General features: G+C 43.5%; 1 protein-coding gene across 1 annotated transcript in view; it reads left to right on the top strand.

Moving 5' to 3' along the window:
• The window catches only part of LOC122799703 (A disintegrin and metalloproteinase with thrombospondin motifs 2-like), a 2,689,413-nt gene that overhangs the window by 2,344,049 nt on the left and 324,311 nt on the right, over positions 1-21,053 (top strand). Inside the window, exon 13 of the mRNA XM_044068936.1 lies at positions 941-1,074. Within this exon, the coding sequence (XP_043924871.1) occupies positions 941-1,074 (134 nt within the window). The remainder of the gene's footprint in view (positions 1-940; positions 1,075-21,053) is intronic.

Genomic DNA, 21,053 nt, shown 5'->3' with positions numbered 1-21,053 from the left:
AAAGAAACGGGCACATAAGGGTTCAGGTTTAAATGATGTAGTACCTTTAAAACCTGAACTTAATAGTAGACCACTGAGAAAATTAGTTTATACATGTTTTTATTATTATTATTTTTGATTGTTATATGATATATCTTTTTAAATGGTACTCTAATGTATATATTTTTATAATGGAGTGATAGCACATGATTTTTTAGGAAAGTGTGATTGGATGATTAATTTATTGGTTTCAATAGTATGTACTATATAAGAAGTTATTTAGTTTTTATTCTTTGATCTGAGGAATCAGTTAGTAATTGTGAAAGCGCTCATTGTTCCACTAAAGTGATTTTCGCTCGGTTTGGGCTCATTTGATTCTGTCATCAGCCGTGGAACAGTGCCTAACATTTTATACAGTTCTACATTCATGTTTGTGGCACAATTTTGTCGTTTGGAGGTTTATGTTTTCCTTCTCATGTAAGTTACTGATACACATCACAGCCTCATACAGCCTTGCAACTACTGATCTTATATGTACAGTAAATATTTCTTCTGAGTTGCTGTTTTCCACCTTCTGTAAATAATGCCTTCTTTTTTATTGTCTCATGTTTGTAAATAACATATGCTAAGCTGCTGAACCCAACCTGAGACAATAATGTCTGTTTTACATTCTGGTTCAGGTCATGCCTGAAAAGGGTTCTCAGACCAGTGCATGTACCCTGTTAACAAATGTATAAATAAAAAATAAGTAAATATAGTATTCGCTATCGCAGCTAGTTCATGAAACTGCCATTGCTTCTCATCTGGACAAAGCTCAATAAAATCTCCTTATGACAGTTCTGTATACATCTCTTTGTATATTTTTAAAACTTTGTTTCAGAACTCATGATGATCTATATCTTTAAACCAGTGAAAAGTTGTTTGTGTAATTATATATTATTTTTTCATTAATATTTTACAGCCAAGGAAAGATGTCACCTTTACTGCCAGTCAAAGGAACTCAATGATGTTGTATACATGAAAAGATTGGTGCATGATGGGACAAGGTGCTCATACAAAGATCCCTACAGTGTGTGTGTACGAGGTGAATGTGTGGTAAGTACAGAAATAGTTAAAAATAAAAGCCCATTTTCATGATCAAATGTGTAGCCTAGAAGAAAGAGTTAAGGTTACAAGCTGTTGTCAAGACTGACCTCTTACCTACTTGTTTATTTGATTCTGAGTAAGCTAGTTAACCTGGACAAGAACTCGAACTATTCTTAAAAAGAGATATTTGTTTGCTATTTATATTTTAGAGGTAAAAAAATAAAAACAGAATTTTACAACCATATGATATTTAGGTCTAAATGGTAAAACAATTTATGAGAATATGACTTTTAAGTCTTAAGTTCCTTTCTCAGCCAAGTGGTGAATGTCCTGGCTTTTTATAGCATCACAAAAGACATCTGTGCATCTATGCTGCAAGAAGTGTAAGTGATAACATGTAAAGACATATGAAGATGTTGATGCCAGTAATGTTTTGGTGTACTGTACCCAGCCAGGCCTGTGGCTAACCCCTATACTATCCCCACCCATATGTGCTGGTCTGTATCATGCATCCATCTCTTCAAGCATTGTTGAGTCCATGTTGTCATTGCAAGTTTTGTGGATGTTAAGTCTGATTCCTGGAACTGTGAAAATTAAGTGGGACTATATGAGAAAATACCCAAGTCAAAAACTGCCATAATGAGGTGAATTCCAGTTCCATGTATGTGGAAATACTTAATAAGTATGAAATTGCCCTAACCTACAAAATTCCTTTTTCTCTGGGGTACAGCAGTCTTGGATATAGTATATATAAGTATTGGAGGGGGGTTCAGAGGTTCATAGGTGTGTACTAGGCTAATGACCCTGGAGCCTTTACAAGCCTAGCCCATAGGATTACCCTGGCATCGTGCCACCCGACCTTAGTTTCTAGTGCCTCCATCGAGTAGAGCCACTGGAGTGATCCCTGGGATAATTTTCTGTTTCCCATCCATTTATCAATATTTCTCTTGAAGAGGGCCAGTGAGGTGCTCTGTTTGACTTGTATGGGAAGTCTATTCCATAGCATGGGCAGTCTCTGACGGATTTTCCCTCCTGCAGAAATGATTTTAATGCATAACAACTTTACATTTCACTGCACGTAGGCCTTGGTACAAACCCTCTCCTCCTCAAACATACTTCTGTAGCTTCTTATGGCTCCCTTATAGGCACTGTGCCCACTTACTACTTGCAATGACAGCATAATCCCTTTACACTCATGCACCCCCACACTGTTATCTGTCAGATCACAAAGCTAAAGCTAATTACTAAGCTAAAATAGCATCCCTAGCTGAGGATAATCATAAGACATTCTTTAACTATGTCTGAAACCTAAAAGGGAATGTCCAGCTATGTGCCAATCTGGTACTAGATGGTACCACTCATACTATACCAGAATAAATTGCCAACCTACTAGCTGATAGATTTGAGGCAAACTTCACCCCCCTCTCCCCACCAGCCATACCCCAAAGCATACCTGACATCAGTCCTCTGCCTAGTATCTTTAGAGATCACGTCATACTTGCAATATCCAAAGACAGAAACACTGTCTTAATGGGACCTGATAACATCCCAGTTGATTATTACGCAATCTAAAACAGGATCTAGTGGACCCACTCGGCATTCTCTTTCACCATAGCCAAAGAACTGGCTTTGTTCCAGCAGAGTGGAGAACAATACTAATCACCTTGCACAAAGGGAGGCCATCAACCAACACTGCGAACTTTAGACCCATAAATCTAACCACCCTCATCTGCAAGGCCATGGAAAGAGTCATCATGGACCTTATCTACAAGGTCATAGGCAACCTTCAAACTGTAGAACAAACCCAGTTTGCCTTCATTAAGGGTAGATTATGATTATTAAACTTGGCAGAATTCTTCAAGAAAATTACCAAACCCCTGGATGAAGGTAAGGCAGTCTATCTTGACCTAGCCAAGGCTTTTGTCGCAGTCCCCCCACTCAGGTATCATTGAATAACTCTTCCAGCTGGAGATTAACCTGTATGTCACTAGATGGATAGCCAGTTGCCTCACCAACATAACACATGCTGTCAAAGTTGGTGACTAGACCCATCACCAGTGGCGTACCACAATGATTTGTGCTGGGCCCTTTACTGTTTGGAATCTATTACTTGGAAGTCCAGGGTAAAGTAGATGTCCTTCGGCTTACCAGGTTCACTGATAATTGCAAATAGGGTGCAATCATTGAGTCCCCCAACAATGTTAGCATATTACAGGAAGGGTTAACACAGACAAATGACTGGTACTAAAGCCATGGTCTAAAACTAAATGCAAAAAAGTGCATTATTATCCCCTTTGGCAAAGCAGAATTCCCTGCTAATTACAATACTGACAGCACCCCATAAGTTCAAACCCAGTGGTGCACACTCAGGGACCACAGGTAGATAGCAATCTGAATTTTGACCACAAAGTTTCCGCAGTGATAAGGAAAGCCTTCTGTGTTGCGCATCTCATAAGTAAGGGCATCGTATCCAGGTCTAAGTATGTTATAACGCCATTATACTTGGTCCTCAGCAGACCATTAATACAGTACAATGCTCCCTTCTGTGTGTACTTAACCAGACACCCACAGCAACCGGAGAGACCACAGAGATTTCTCACCAAGAAAATACAGTTCCTCCAAACCATGGATAGACTGAAAGCCCTGTCACTGTACTCTGCATCGTATAGTCTGCAGAGAGGTGACGTGCCTGGCCTACATGGCAGTCTCTGAACCTGCCGTGATGGATATGCTGCACATCTCAAGTCAAATGGCACAAGCATCACTCTTTGTAGGGACCTTAATCTAGCCTGTGACATTAAAAGAACATAGCAGAGAGACAGCTACATCTCCCAGAGACTGCTGCTACTCTGGAATAAACTTCCAATTCATGTGAAGCAGAACACCTCACTGACCCTATTAAAGCTCAACCAGAACAAATGGATGGGGGACCACAAATTCACCGCAGGGGTGGCACCCATGTTCCTCAAGAACAATGCAGTCAGTGTTTATCATAAACTCTTTCAGTGAACTGCATCCATTTAACCGAGGACAATTGAGGCAACTCGGGATTAACTTGGCTAGGCTTGTAAAGACTCTAATGCTGTTAGCCTAGTAACCTCCTGTGAACCTGTGAACCTATTAACATGGCCAGGCTTATAAAGGCTCTAGGGCTACTAGCATAGTAACCTCCTGTGAACCTGTGAACCTATTAACATGGCCAGGCTTGTAAAGGCTGTAGGGCTAATAGCCTAGTAACCTACTATGAACCTGTGAACCTATTAACATGGCCAGGATTGTAAAAGCTCAAGGGCTACAAGCCTAGTAAACTCCTATGAACCTGTGAACCTATTAACATGACCAGGCTCATAAAGGCTCAAGGGCTACTAGCCTAGTAACATCCTATGAAACTGTAAACCTATTAACATGGCCAGGCTTGTAAAGGCTGTAGGGCTACTAGCCTAGTAATCTCCTATGAACCTGGGAACCTATTAACATGGCCAGGCTTGTAAAGGCTCTAGGGCTACTAGACTACTAACCTCCTATGAACCTTTGAACCTATTAACATGGCCAGGCTTGGAAAGGCTCTAGGGCTACTAGTGTAGTAACCTCCTATGACCCTGTGAACCTATTAACATGGCCAAGCTTGTAAAGGCTCTAGGGCTACAAGCCTAGTAACCCCCTATGAACCTGTGAACCTATTAACATGTCCAGGCTTGGAAAGGCTCTAGGGCTACTAGACTAGTAACCTCCTATGAATCTATGAACCTATTAACATGGTCAGGCTTGTAAAGGCTCTAGGGAAGCTAGGCTACTAACCTCCTATGAACTTGTGAACCTATTAACATTGCCAGGCTTGTAAAGGCTCTAGGGCTACTAGACTGGGAACCTCCTATGAACCTGCGAACATATTAACATGGCCAGGCTTGTAAAAGCTCTAGGGCTTCTAGCCTAGTAACCACCTATGAACCTGTGGACTGATTAGCAGGGCCAGGCTTGTAAAGGCTCCAGGTTAACTAGCCTAGTAGCCTCCTAAGAACCTGTGGGCCTATTAACATTGCCAGGCTTGGAATGGCTCTAGGGCTACTAGCCTAGTAACCTCCTATGAACCTGTGAACCTATTAACATGGCCAAGCTTGAAAAGGCTCCTGGACTACTACTGTAGTAACCTCATTTGAAACTGCTAACATATTAACATGGCCAGGCTTGTAAAGGCTCTAGGGCATCTAGCCTGGTAACTTCCTGTGAACCTGAGAAGCTATCAAGCTGATCAGACTTGTAAAGGCTCTAGGGCTATTAGCCTAGTAACCTCCTATAAACCTGTGAACCTATTAACATGGCCAGGCTTGTAAAGGCTGTAGGGCTACTAGCCTAGTAACCTACTGTGAACCTGTTAACCTATTTACATGGCCAGGCTTGAAAAGGCTCTAAAGCTTCTAGATAGTAACCTCCTATGAACCTGTGAACCTATTAACATGGCTAGGCTTGTAATGGCTCTAGGGCTACTACACTAGTAACTTCCTATGAACCTGCAAACCTATTAACATGGTCAGGCTTGTAAAGGCTCTAGGGCTACTAGCCTAGTAACCTCCTATAAACCTATTAACATGGCCAGGCTAGTAAAGGCTCTAAGGCTACTATCCTAGTAACCTCCAATGAACCTGTGGATCTCTTAACATGGCTAGGCTGGTAAAGGCTCCAGGGATACTAACCTAGTAACCTCCTATGAACCTGTTAACCTATTAACATGGCCAGGCTTGCAAAGGCTGTAGGGCTACGAGCCTAGTAACCTCCTATGAACCTATTAACATGGCCAGGCTTGTAAAGGCTCTAGGGCTACTAGCCTAGTAACCTCCTGTAAACCTGTGAACCTATTAACATGGCCAGGCTTATAAAGGCTGTAGGGCCACTAGCCTAGTAAACTCCTATGAACCTGTGAACATATTAACATGACCAGGTTTGTAAAGGCTCCAGGTCTACTAGCCTAGTAACCTCCTATGAAGCTGTGAACCTATTAACATGGCCAGGCTTGGAAAGGCTCTAGGGCTACTATTCTAGTAACCTCCTATGAACCTGTAAACCTATTAACATGGCCAGGCTTGTAAAGGCTGTAGGGCTAATAGCCTAGTAACCTGCTATGAACCTGTGAACCTATTAACATAGCCAGGATTGTAAAAGCTCAAGGGCTACAAGCCTAGTAACCTCCTATGAAGCTGTGAACCTGTTAACATGACCAGGCTCGTAAAGGCTCAAGGGCTACTAGCCTAGCAACATCCTATGAAACTGTATACCTATTAACATGGCCAGGCTTGTAAAGGCTGTAGGGCTACTAACCTAGTAATCTCCTATGAACCTGTGAACCTATTAACATGGCCAGGCTTGTAAAGGCTCTAGGGCATCTAGCCTAGTAACCTCCTGTGAACTTGAGAGGCTATCAAGCTGATCAGACTTGTAAAGGCTCTAGGGCTATTAGCCTAGTAACCTCCTATGAACCTGTGAACCTATTAACATGGCCAGGCTTGTAAAGCCTTTAGGGCTACTAGCCTAGTAACCTACTGTGAACCTGTTAACCTATTTACATGGCCAGGCTTGAAAAGGCTCTAAAGCTTCTAGATAGTAACGTCCTATGAACCTGCGAACCTATTAACATGGCCAGGCTTGTAAAGGCTCTAGGGCTACTACACTAGTAACTTCCTATGAACCTGCAAACCTATTAACATGGTCAGGCTTGTAAAGGCTCTAGGGCTACTAGCCTAGTAACCTCCTATGAACCTATTAACATGGCCAGGCTAGTAAAGGCTTTAAGGCTACTATCCTAGTAACCTCCAATGAACCTGTGGATCTCTTAACATGACTAGGCTTGTAAAGGCTCCAGTGATACTAACCTAGTAACCTCTTATGAACCTGTGAACCTATTAACATGGCCAGGCTTGCAAAGACTCTAGGGCTACTAGCCTAGTAACCTCCTGTAAACCTGTGAACCTGTTAACATGGCCAGGCTTATAAAGGCTTTAGGGCCACTAGCCTAGTAAACTCCTATGAACCTGTGAACATATTAACATGACCAGGTTTGTAAAGGCTCCAGGGCTACTAGCCTAGTAACCTCCTATGAACCTGTGAACCTATTAACATGGCCAGGCTTGGAAAGGCTCTAGGGCTACTATTCTATTAACCTCATATGAACCTGTAAACCTATTAACATGGCCAGGCTTGTAAAGGCTGTAGGGCTAATAGCCTAGTAACCTGGTATGAACCTGTGAACCTATTAACATGGCCAGGATTGTAAAATCTCAAGGGCTACAAGCCTATTAACCTCCTATGAACCTGTGAACCTATTAACATGACCAGGCTAGTAAAGGCTGAAGGGCTACTAGCCTAGTAACATCCTATGAAACTGTAAACCTTTTAACATGGCCAGGATTGTAAAGGCTGTAGGGCTAATAGCCTAGTAATCTCCTATGAACCTGTGAACCTATTAACATGGCCAGGCTTGTAAAGGCTCTAGAGCTACTAGACTACTAACCTCCTATGAACCTGTGAACCTATTAACATGGCCAGGCTTGGAAAGGCTCTAGGGCTACTAGTGTAGTAACCTCCTATGAACCTGTGAACCTATTAACATGGCCAGGCTTGTAAAGGCTCTAGGGCTACAAGCCTAGTAACCCCGTATGAACCTATGAACCTATCAACATGTCCAGGCTTGTAAAGGCTCTAGGGCTACTAGCCTAGTAACCTCCTATGAATCTATGAACCTATTAACATGGCCAGGCTTGTAAAGGCTCTATTGATGCTAGGCTACTAACCTCCTATGAACCTGTGAATCTATTAACATTGCCATGCTTGTAAAGGCTCTAAGGCTACTAGCCTACGAACCACCTATGAACTTATGAACCTATTAACATGGCCAGGCTTGTAAAGGCTCTAGGACTACTAGACTAGGAACCTCCTATGAACTTGTGAACATATTAACATGGCCAGGCTTGTAAAGGCTGTAGGGCTTCTAACCTAGTAACCACCTAAGAACCTGTGGACCAATTAGCAGGGCCAGGCTTGTAAAGGCTCCATGTTAACTAGCCTAGTAGCCTCCTAAGAACCTGTGGGCCTATTAACATTGCCAGGCTTGGAAAGGCTCTAGGGCTACTAGTCTAGGAACCTCCTATGAACCTGTGAACCTATTAACATGACCAGGGTTGTAAAGGCTCTAGGGCTACTAGCCTAGTAACCTCCTATGAACCTGTGAACCTATTAACATGGCCAAGCTTGAAAAGGCTCCTGGGCTACTACTCTAGTAACCTCATTTGAAACTGCTAACCTATTAACATGGCCAGGCTTGTAAAGGCTCAAGGGCATCTAGCCTAGTAACCTCCTGTGAACCTGAGAAGCTATCAAGCTGATCAGACTTGTAAAGACTCTAGGGCTATTAGCCTAGTAACCTCCTATGAACCTGTGAACCTATTAACATGACCAGGCTTGTAAAGGCAGTAGGGCTACTAGCCTAGTAACCTACTGTGAACCTGTTAACCTATTTACATGGCCAGTCTTGAAAAGGCTCTAAAGCTTCTAGATAGTAACCTCCTATGAACCTGCGAACCTATTAACATGGCCAGGCTTGTAAAGGCTTTAGGGCTACTACACTAGTAACTTCCTATGAATCTGTGAACCTATTAACATGGTCAGGCTTGTAAAGGCTCTAGGGCTGCTAGCCTAGTAACCTCCTATGAACCTATTAATATGGCCAGGCTAGTAAAAGCTCTAAGGCTACTATCCTAGTAACCTCCAATGAACCTGTGGATCTCTTAACATGGCTAGGCTTGTAAAGGCTCCAGGGATACTAACCTAGTAACCTCATATGAACCTGTGAACCTATTAACATGGCCAGGCTTGCAAAGGCTCTAGGGCTATGAGCCTAGTAACCTCCTATGAATCTATGAACCTATTAACATGGCCAGGCTTGTAAAGGCTCTAGGGCTACTAGCCTAGTAACCTCCTGTAAACCTGTGAACCTATTAACATGGCCAGGCTTATAAAGGCTGTAGGGCCACTAGCCTAGTAAACTCCTATGAAACTGTGAACATATTAACATGACCAGGTTTGTAAAGGCTGCAGGGCTACTAGCCTAGTAACCTCCTATGAACCTGTGAACCTATTAACATGGCCAGGCTTGGAAAGGCTCTAGGGCTACTATTCTAGTAACCTCCTATGAACCTGTAAACCTATTAACGTGGGCAGGCTTGTAAAGTCCCTAGGGCTATTAGCCTAGTAACCTCCTATGAACCTGTGAACCTATTAAAATGGCCAGGCTTGTAAAGGCTCTAGGGCTACTAGACTAGTAACCTCCTGTCGACCTATTAACATGGCCAGGCTTGTAAAGGCTCTAGGGCTACTAGCCTAGTAACCTCCTGTGAACCTGTGAACCTATTAACATGGCCAGGCTTGTAAAGGCTCTAGGGCTATTAGCCTAGTAACCTCCTATGAACCTGTGAACCTATTAAAATGGCCAGGCTTGTAAAGGCTCTAGGGCCACAACCCTTGTAACTGCCTATGAACCTGTGAACCTATTAACATGGCCAGACTTGAAAAGGCTCTAGGTCCACTAGCCTAGTAACCTCCTATAAACCTGTGAACCTATTAACATGGCTAGGCCTGTAAAGGCTCTAGGGCTACTAGCCAAGTAACTTCCTGTGAACCTGTGAACCTATTATCATGGTCAGGCTTGTAAAGACTCTTGGGCTACTAGCCTAATAACATCCTTTGAACCTGAGGACCTATTGACATGGGCAGGCTTGTAAAGGCTCTAGGGCTACTAGCCTAGTATCCTCCTATGAACCTGTGAACGTATTAACATGGCCAGGCTTGCAGAGGCTCTAGGGCTACTTGCCTAGTAACCGCCTATGAACCTGTGAACCTATTAACATGGCTACGGTTGGAAAGGCTGTAGGGCTACTAGCCTAGTAACCTCCTATGAACCTGTTAACCTATTAACATAGCCAGGCTTTTAATGGCTCTAGGGCTACTAGCCTAGTAACCTCTTATGAACCTGCAAACCTACTAACATGGCCAGGCCAGTAAAGGCTCTAGCATTACTAGCCTAGTAACTTCCTATGAATCTGTGAACCTACTAACATGGCCAGGCTTGTAAAGGCTCTAGGGCTACAAGCCTAGTAACTTCCTATGAACCTGTGAACCTATTAACATGGCCAGGCTTGTGAAGTTTCTAGGGCTACTAGCCTAGTAACCTCCTATGAATCTATTAACATGACCAGGCCTGTAAAGGCTCTAGGGCTACTAGCCTAGTAACCTCCTATGAACCTACTAACATGGCCAGGCTTGTAATGACTCTAGGACCGCTAGGCTAGTAACATCCTATGAACCTGTGAACCTACTGACATGGCCTGGCTTATAAAGGCTCTACAGCTACTAGCCTAGTAAGCTCCTATGAACCTAAGAACCTATTAACATGGCCAGGCTTGTAAAGGCTCTAAGGCTACTAGCCTAATAACCGGATATGATCCTGTGGACCAATTAACATGGTCAGGCTTGTAAAGGCTCCAGGGCTACTAGCCTAGTAGCCTCCTATGAACCTGTGAACCTGTTAACATGGCCAGACTTTTAAAGGGTCTAGGGCTACTAGCCTGGTAACCTCCTGTGAACCTGTGAACCTGTGAACCTATTAACATGGTCAAGCTTGTAAAGGCTCTAGGGCTACTAGCCTGGTAACCTCCTGTGAACCTGTGAACCTATTAACATGGCCAGGCTTGTAAAGGCTCAAGGGTTACTAGCCTGATAGCCCCCTATGAGCCTGTGAACCTATTAACATTGCTAGGCTTGTAAAGGCTCTAGGGCTACTAGCCTAGTAACCTCCTATGAACCTGCAAACCTATTAACCTGGCCAGGCTAGTAAAGTCTCTAGGGCTACTAGCCTAGTAACCTCCTATGAACTTGTGAACCTATTAACATGGCCAAGCTTGTAAAGGATCTAGGGCTACTAGCCTAGTAACCTCCTATGAACCTCTGACCCTATTAACATGGCTGGGCTTGTAAAGGCTCTAGGGCTACTAGCCTAGTAACCTCCAGTGAACCTCTGAACCTATTAACATGGCCAGGCTTGTAAAGGTTCTAGGGCTACTTGCCTAGTAACCTCCCATGAACCTGTGAACCTATTAACATGGCCAGGCTTGTAAAAGCACTAGGGCTACAAGCCTAGTAACCGACTGTGAACCTGTGAACCTATTAACATGGCCAGACTTGTAAAGGCTGTAGGGCTACTAGCCTAGTAACCTCCTATGAACCTGTGGACCTATTAACATTGGCAGGCTTGTAAAAGCTCTAGGGCTACTAGCCTAGTAACCTGCTATGAACCTGTGAACCTATTAACATGGCCAGGCTTGTAAAGGTTCTAGGGCTACTAGCCTAGTAACCTCCTATGAAGCTGCAAACCTGTTAAAATGGCCAGGCTTGTAAAGGCTCTAGGGCTACTAACCTAGTAACCTCCTATGAACCTGTGAACCTATTAACATGGCCAGGCTTGTAAAGACTCTAGGGCTACTAGCCTAGTAACCTTCTATGAACATGTGAACCTATTAACATGGCCAGGCTTGTAAAGGCTCCAGGGCTACTAGCCTAGTAACCTCCTATGAAGCTGCAAACCTATCAACATGGCCAGGCCTGTAAAGGCTCCAAGGCTACTAGCCTAGTAACCTCCTATGAACCTGTGAACCTATTAACATGGCCAGGCTTGTAAAGGCTTTAGGGCTACTAGCCTAGTAACCTCCTATGAAGCTGCAAACCTATTAACATTGCCAGGCTTGTAAAGGCTCTAAGGCTACTAGCCTAGGTAACTTCCTATGATCCTGTGAACCTATTAACATGGCCAGGCTTGTAAAGGCTGTAGGGCTACTAGCCTAGTAACCTCCTATGAAGCTGCAAACCTATTAACATGGCCAGGCTTGTAAAGGCTCTAGGGCTACTAGCCTAGTTACCTCCTATGGATCTGTGAACCTATTAACATGGCCAGGCTTGTGAAGTTTCTAGGGCTACTAGCCTAGTAACCTCCTATGAATCTATTAACATGACCAGGCCTGTAAAGGCTCTAGGGCTACTAGCCTAGTAACCTCCTATGAACCTACTAACATGGCCAGGCTTGTAATGACTCTAGGACCGCTAGGCTAGTAACATCCTATGAACCTGTGAACCTACTGACATGGCCTGGCTTATAAAGGCTCTACAGCTACTAGCCTAGTAAGCTCCTATGAACCTAAGAACCTATTAACATGGCCAGGCTTGTAAAGGCTCTAAGGCTACTAGCCTAATAACCGGATATGATCCTGTGGACCAATTAACATGGTCAGGCTTGTAAAGGCTCCAGGGCTACTAGCCTAGTAGCCTCCTATGAACCTGTGAACCTATTAACATGGCCAGACTTTTAAAGGCTCTAGGGCTACTAGCCTGGTAACCTCCTGTGAACCTGTGAACCTGTGAACCTATTAACATGGTCAAGCTTGTAAAGGCTCTAGGGCTACTAGCCTGGTAACGTCCTGTGAACCTGTGAACCTATTAACATGGCCAGGCTTGTAAAGGCTCAAGGGTTACTAGCCTGATAGCCCCCTATGAGCCTTTGAACCTATTAACATCGCTAGGCTTGTAAAGGCTCTAGGGCTACTAGCCTAGTAACCTCCTATGAACCTGCAAACCTATTAACCTGGCCAGGCTAGTAAAGTCTCTAGGGCTACTAGCCTAGTAACCTCCTATGAACCTGTGAACCTATTAACATGGCCAAGCTTGTAAAGGATCTAGGGCTACTAGCCTAGTAACCTCCTATGAACCTCTGAACCTATTAACATGGCTGGGCTTGTAAAGGCTCTAGGGCTACTAGCCTAGTAAACTCCAGTGAACCTCTGAACCTATTAACATGGCCAGGCTTGTAAAGGTTCTAGGGCTACTTGCCTAGTAACCTCCTATGAACCTGTGAACCTATTAACATGGCCAGGCTTGTAAAAGCTGTAGGGCTACAAGCCTAGTAACCGACTGTGAACCTGTGAACCTATTAACATGGCCAGACTTGTAAAGGCTGTAGGGCTACTAGCCTAGTAACCTCATATCAACCTGTGGACCTATTAACATTGGCAGGCTTGTAAAAGCTCTAGGGCTACTAGCCTAGTAACCTGCTATGAACCTGTGAACCTATTAACATGGCCAGGCTTGTAAAGGCTCTAGGGCTACTAGCCTAGTAACCTCCTATGAAGCTGCAAACCTGTTAAAATGGCCAGGCTTGTAAAGGCTCTAGGGCTACTAACCTAGTAACCTCCTATGAACCTGTGAACCTATTAACATGGCCAGGCTTGTAAAGACTCTAGGGCTACTAGCCTAGTAACCTCCTATGAACATGTGAACCTATTAACATGGCCAGGCTTGTAAAGGCTCCAGGGCTACTAGCCTAGTAACCTCCTATGAAGCTGCAAACCTATCAACATGGCCAGGCCTGTAAAGGCTCCAAGGCTAGTAGCTTAGTAACCTCCTATGAACCTGTGAACCTATTAACATGGCCAGGCTTGTAAAGGCTTTAGGGCTACTAGCCTAGTAACCTCCTATGAAGCTGCAAACCTATTAACATTGCCAGGCTTGTAAAGGCTCTAAGGCTACTAGCCTAGGTAACTTGCTATGATCCTGTGAACCTATTAACATGGCCAGGCTTGTAAAGGCTGTAGGGCTACTAGCCTAGTAACCTCCTATGAAGCTGCAAATCTATTAACATGGCCAGGCTTGTAAAGGCTCTAGGGCTACTAGCCTAGTTACCTCCTATGGATCTGGGAACCTATTAACATGGCCAGGCCTGTAAAAGCTCTAGGGCTACTAGCCTATTAACCTCCTATGAACCTGTTAACCTATTAACATGACCAGCCTTGTAAAGTCTCTAGGGCTACTAGCCTAGTAACCCGTATGAACCTGTGAACCTATTAACATGGCCAGGCTTGTAAAAGCTCTAGGGCTAATAGCCTAGTAACCTCCTATGAACCTGTGAACCTATTAGCATGGCCAGGCTTGTAAAGGCTCTAGAGCTACTAGCGTAGTAACCACCTGTGAACCTATTAGTATGGCCAGGGTTGTAAGGGCTCTAGGGCTACTAGTCTAGTAACCTCCTTTGTACCTGTGAACCTATTAACATGGCCAGGCTTTTAAAGGCTCTAGGGCTACTATTCTAGTAACCTCCTTTGAACCTGCTAACCTTTTAACATGGCCAGGCTTGTAAAGGCTCTAGGGCCACTAGCCTAGTAACCTCCTGTGAACCTGCGAAGCTATTAACTTGACCAGACTTGTAAAGGCTCTAGGGCTACTAGCCTAGTAACCTCCTATGATCCTGGGAAGCTATTAACATGGCCAGGCTTGTAAAGGCTGTAGGGCTATTAACCTAATAACCTCCTATGAACCTGTGAACCTATTAACATGGCCAGGCCTGTAAAGGCTCTAGGGCTACTAGCCTAGCAATCTCATATGAACATGTGAACCTATTAACATGGCCAGGCTTGTAAAGGCTCTCGGATTACTAGCCTAGTAACCTCCTATGAACCTGTGTACCTATTAATATGGCCAGACTTGTAAAGGCTCTAGGGCTAATAACCTAATAACCTCCTATGAACCTGTGAACCTATTAACATGGTCAGGCTTGTAAGGGCTCTAGGGCTACTAGCCTAGTAACCTCCTATGAACCTGCAAACCTATTAACATGGCCAGGCCTGTAAAGGCTCTAGGGCCGTTAGCCTACTAGCCTCCTATGAACCTATGAAAAATCCCACCATGAGAAACCCTGGGACCTTCCCTTCTATTTTCTCACTGCTTTAGCTAAAGATTAATATATTTTGATTTGCATTTTACATGACATAGTCCCCACCAACTGTAAATAACCATTTTCTCTGGTCTCATTGCTGCCTAATATTGTGTGCTATAGAATCCCAGAGTAACAGTGCACTTCACTACCTGCCCCATTAAACAGGCACACTATTCATCCATGTTTTCCCTTTACCTTGGCATTTTACCCCCAACCCTCCCCAGTGCCATTACCCCTGTATTCCTCTTTATGCCCCCATTCGTATATGTAATTATCTACTAGTTACTTTAAAAAAACAGTGATAAAGTGAATAATAATTTTGGACAAGTGGGCTAAATCAGGGACACTTTATTTATTTATTTATTTTATTTTACATTTGTTAACCAGGGGTGTCTGACTGAGCCGAAAATGCCCTTTTTCAGCAGAGGCCTGGGGAGAAAAGCTCCAGAAAGAAAAATTACAGACACATTTAGTTATTTAGATATGGTCAGTATACACACAAATTACAGGAGACATGTTTTTACAGTGGTATGCGGCACATAAACAGTTACAGTGGAGAGAACAAACAAAAAAATATTAATTTTAAAAATAAAGGTAATTAATAGATTTGTGGTGTACAGCTGGAATTTGGAACATAGGTAGAATACATACATAGTATACAGGTACAGTACATACATTGTAGATTAGCCAGTGTTTGTGAGTAAGATTGAAAACTATTATCAAGTGCTCTAAACTTTGTATGTATGTGTTATCCAACTTTCCTTGAGATGTTGCCTGATGAGGTCTTTAAAGGAGGCTTTGGATGATGTGTTTTGAATGCTAGTGGGGACAGAGTTCCATTTTTTAGCCACCAAACTACTATATAGTGCACCTCCAAAGCTATTGTAGCTGTTGGTGACTTCTAGTAGTAGTTTGCTTGATGAACTAAGAGGCCTTTTGGCTGAGTGATGTTGTACTAGGTTTTTGAGGGCAGGACACTTATTGGGGAGGTAATAGATAGAATGACAGAGGCAGAGTTTATTGTAGGTTAGGAGGTTGGGCAGTCCAAGCCATTGGAGCTGTCTCAAAGCAGTACAGTGATGAGTTCTATATGAGCAATTTGCAGCAAAGCTGGCAATTCTGTTATAGCAAGCTTCCATTTTGCTTAGTTCAGTTTTGTTGAGATTAGTCAGAATGGGAGATGCTTAGAGTAGGGTGGATAGAAGTTGGGAGCGAGCAATGGCTGATCTTGTGTTGTTGGTAAGAAATGGTTTGATACGGTAGAGCGACCCAGTTTGGCATGTACATTTTTAATAGTTAAGTTGAGACAACTATCAAATTTTAGGTGGGAGTCTATGGTTATTCCCAATAGCTTAGCCTGTGCCACTGGAGCAATTGGAGTAGCATTAGTGGAGTAGATAGTGAATTGACTGTTAGTGTTTTTGTTAGAACTGGTTATAATCATAAGCTGAGTTTTCTTTGGATTGAGGATAAGTTGGGCTTTGGTAAGGTAGTTTTCAACGTCAGAGAATGCTAGTTGAGTTGTTTGCAGGATGGTGGGAATGGTTTGTGCAGCACAGATGAAGGTAGTGTCATCTGCATACTGAATTATAGATGCATGCTGTGTGGAGGTATGGAGGTCATTTGTGAAGACTGTGAATAGTAGTGGTCCTAAGACAGAACCCTGTGGGACTCCTATAGGTATGGGCAGCTGAGGAGAGAGAGAGAGAGAATTTCCCCATTTCTCAGCTTGGTACCTGTCAGTTAAGTAGCTTTGGAACCAGGTAAGAGTGGAATTTGATAGATGATATTGGTTTAGTTTGTTTAGCAGGATTTGGTGTGAGACTGTGTCAAATGCTTTGGACATATCCAAAAAAAGAGTTGACACTTGTAGGCCTTCAATTTTGAGACGGTTTACTGTGTCTGTGAAGCAGAGGAGGGCTGTAGTGGTACTATGGGCAGGTCTGAAACCATGCTGAGTAGGTGACAGGATGTTGCTGTCTAGGAGATAGTTTAGCATCTGGGTATGGATGCATTTTTCTAGGATTTTGGCCAGGGGAGAGAGTAAAGCAATGGGTATGTAGTTATTAAGTTCAGTGGAGGTCCCTCCTTTATGTATGGATGTAACATAGGATATTTTCCAGAGTTTGGGCACATATTTTTCAACAATTGATCTGTTTATGAGAGTGGAGACTGGGATAGCAATAGCATCTGCTGTGAGTTTCAAGAAATAGCTGGGGAGTAGGTCGGCTGCTGTTGATGAGGTTTTTAGTTTGGAGAGCATGCTTTTGATTAAAGTGGTGGAAACTGTTTTGAGGGTAAAGCTTGTATTAGTGTTATTTGTGTTGGGGGGGATAGTGAGGAAGGAACTGCCCTGTGATACTAAGGATAGAACTGAGTTCACAAAGTGGGAGTTGAATTGTGTGTCGATGGGAACTTTAGTGTCAGGGGTTGTTGGTTTGGGGGTAGCCTTTTGGGTGGATTTTAGTGGCTGGTTTACATTTTTCCAAAATTTTTCCGGGTTGTGTTGGTATTTAGTTTGTAATGTTGTGTAGTAGGATTTTTTGTCCAGCACAGTTGCGCAGTTCATGGTACTTAGGCTTTGTGTTTCTTTGGTTTTTTGATAGTAAAGCCAGGCAGTGTTTCTGGACTTGAGGATTTGTTTGGTTTCTTTACTGAGCCAGGGGTTTGTAGAGGTTCTAACCTTGATTTTGCACAATGGAGCGACAGCGTCTAGGTGTTGTAGAAATGTTTTGTTGAAATATGCTACAGCCTGGTCAAGTAGGAGGGTTTTTAGGGGGGGTCCAGTCACAGTTACAGAGTAAAGTTTTGAGGACCTCAGGAGATAATTTTTTTGTTTTTCTAGTGGATATATAGTTAGTGGTTTTGCATATGCTTGTTCTACTACATATAAAGTATATTATGTTGTGGTCACTTAAGGTGTCTGGGAGACTGCCTGTGTGAGGGTACAATGTGGCGTTGTTAGTTAGGACCCAGTCAAGGATGGATTCCCTTTTAGATTTTTTATCACATCTAGTTGGAATTTGGACTAGCTGCTGGTAGCCATGGAGATTTATTAGATTACTTTATAACTATCATCACTATTTAGTTATGTGTTGGAATAACGTTTGCATTATTTTGCATTTTCTGAGGAGCACATGATCTGTAGACACAGCATCTGGCGTTATGTGGTTAACTGCACTTATCAATGTTCTGCCACAAAGTCGGACATTTATGTTGAAAGGACTATTCTAACACACTGCCCGGTATACTCCATTATAGTCCCCTCTCCTTGCAGGGTTAACATTCGCCATATTCTCCTCTCTGTCATCTTCAGTGCAGAGTCTGTTTCTTATTCTAATACCTTTTAGCTCTTTCTCTTCATGAGGTTCTCCTTTTGCTTGCCCGTGAGTCTCCATGTTGTCAATATTACATCTGCACCATACTGTATGTGATTCTTGACTTCTGCCACATTTCCAGTCTGATCCACATCTGAACTGTCTCCAGGCATTCATTTGCTCTTCCCCTGGTGAATTGTGTCAATACTCCATCTTCCTTATTTCTCATTCCTTGTACTTAGTATTTCCACAGCCTCCTACGTTTATCTTTAAGTAAATACAAATGCTTTTAACCACCTTCTCAAAATAACTCGAGCTTTTACTGTCGTCCCACTGGCTGTTCCTTCCCACATCTCACCAAGAAAATACAGGGTATACAAAACAAGTCCTACGTAGAAAGACTGAAAGCCCTGTCACTATATGCTCTCTCCTAAATGCTGCTAAAGGGTGACCTGTGCCTGACTTACAGGGCAATATTTGAGCAGGTCCTGCTGCAAATGCAGCATATTTGTAGATCAAACTGACCGAGGGTCACCCGCTCCAGGGATCTTAACCTAGCCTCTGAAATGAATAAATCATGCTTCTTCTTCTTCATCTTCGCCTTGTTCTTCTTCCCGGTTAGGGGTCATCACATTGGATCATCTGTTTCCATTTCTTCCTGTCCTCTGCATCTTGCTCTGTCACACCAACCACCTGCATGTCCTCTCTCACCATATCCATAAACCTTATCTTAGGCCTTCCTCTTTTCCTGTTACCTGGTAGCTTCATCCTTAGCATCTTTTTCCCTATATACCCAGCATCCCTCTTCAGCACATGTCCAAACCAATGTAATCTTGCCTCTCTGGCTTTGTCTCCAAACCTTCCAACCTGGGCTGACCCTCTAATATACTTATTTCTAATCCTGTCCATCCTTGTCACACCCAGTGCAAATCTTAACATCTTAATCTCTGCCACGTCAAGCTCTTACTCCTGCCTTTTTGTCAATGCCACTGTCTCCAACCCATATAACACAGCTGGTCTCACTACCCTCTTGGTAGACCTTCCCTTTCACTCTTACTGGTACTCGTCTGTCACAAATCACTCCTGACACTCTTCTCCACCCACTCCATCCTGCCTGTACTCTCTTCTTTGCCTCTCTTCCACACTCACCATTACTCTGAACTGTTGATCCCAAGTACTTAAACTCATACACCTTTGCCACCTCTACTCCTTGCATCCTCACCATTCCTCTATCCTCCCTCTCATTCACACACATATATTCTGTCTTAGTCCTGCTGATCTTCTTTCCTCTTCTCTCTAGAGCATATCTCCACCTCTCCAGGGTCTCCTCCACCTGTTCCCTACTCCCACTAACAATCAAAATGTCATCTGCAAACATCATAGTCCACGGGGACTCCTGTCTGATCTCATCTGTCAACCTGTCCATCACCATTGCAAATAAGAAAGGGCTCAGAGCTGATCCTTGATGTAATCCCACCTCCACCTTAAATGCATCTGTCACTCCCACCGCAGATCTCACTGCTCTCACACTACCCTCATCCATACCCTGTACCACTCTTACATACTTCTCTGACACTCCCAACTTCCTCATACAATACCACAACTCCTCTCTAGGCACCCTGTCATATGCTTTCTCTAAGTCCACAAAGACACAATGCAACTCCTTCTGACCTTCTCTGTACTTCTCCATGAACACTCTCAGAGCAAACATCGCATCTGTAGTGCTCTTTCCTGGCATGAAACCCTACTGCTGATCACTAATCATCACCTCCCTTCTTAACCTAGCTTCCAGTACTCTTTCCCATAACTTCATGCTGTGACTGATTGATTTAATCCCTCTGTAGTAACTATGGCTCTGCACATCACCCTTATTCTTAAAATTCGGTACCAAAACACTTTTTCTCTATTCCTCAGGCATCCTCTCACTTTTCAAGATTTCATTAAACAATCTGGTTAAAATCTCCACTGCCATTTCACCTAAACACCTCCATGCTTCCACAGGTATGTCATCTGGTCCAACAGCCTTTCCATTCTTCATCCTCTTCATAGCTATCCTAACTTCCTCCTTGCTAATCCACTGCACTTCATGATTCACTATCCGCACATCATCCAACCTTCTCTCCCTCTCATTCTCTTCATTCATCAGCCCCTCAAAGTGCTGTTTCCATCTGCTCAACACACTCTCCTCACTTGTGAGTATGTTTCCCTCATTATCCTTTATCACCTTTAACATCTTTCCTAGCTCGGTCCCTCTGTCTAGCCAATCAGCACAGGTCCTTTTCTCCCTCCTTAGTGTCCAACCTTTTATACAACTCTTCATATGCCTTATCCTTAGCCTTTGCCACCTCTCTCTTTGCCATGCACCTCATCTCCTTATACTCTTGTCTACTTTCTTCATCTCTCTGACAATCCCACTTCTTCTTCGCCAACCTCTTTCTCTGTATACTCTCCTGTACTTCTTCATTCCACCACCAGGTCTCCTTGTCCTCCTTCCTCTTTCCAGATGTCGCACCAAGCACCCTTCTAGCCATCTCTCTTACTAGCTCTGCTGTAGTTACCCACCTATTCGGTAACTCTTACTGCCACCCAGTGCATGTCTTAACTCTTCCCTGAACTCCACCTTGCAATTAGTGAGACATAATCTCCCAGAGTCTACCCTTTCTCTGAAACAAGCTTCACATTCACATGAAGCAGAGCCCCTCCCTGACCCTCTTCAAAAACAACCTAGATCAATGGATGGGCCACTGTAAATTTTCTCTTGGGGTGGGACCCATGTCTCTCATGAAAAGAGGCAGTCGGTTTTAATTACCATAGACTCATACCTCTACAGACTTTGCTCACCTAACTACTGACAACTGGGACAACTTGGG

This window comes from Protopterus annectens, chromosome 4.part0 (assembly GCF_019279795.1).
Source record: "Protopterus annectens isolate FY-2018-M chromosome 4.part0, PAN1.0, whole genome shotgun sequence".
In the NCBI taxonomy this organism is placed as follows: Eukaryota; Metazoa; Chordata; order Ceratodontiformes; family Protopteridae; genus Protopterus; species Protopterus annectens.
This window is presented reverse-complemented; position numbering and strand designations above follow the sequence as displayed.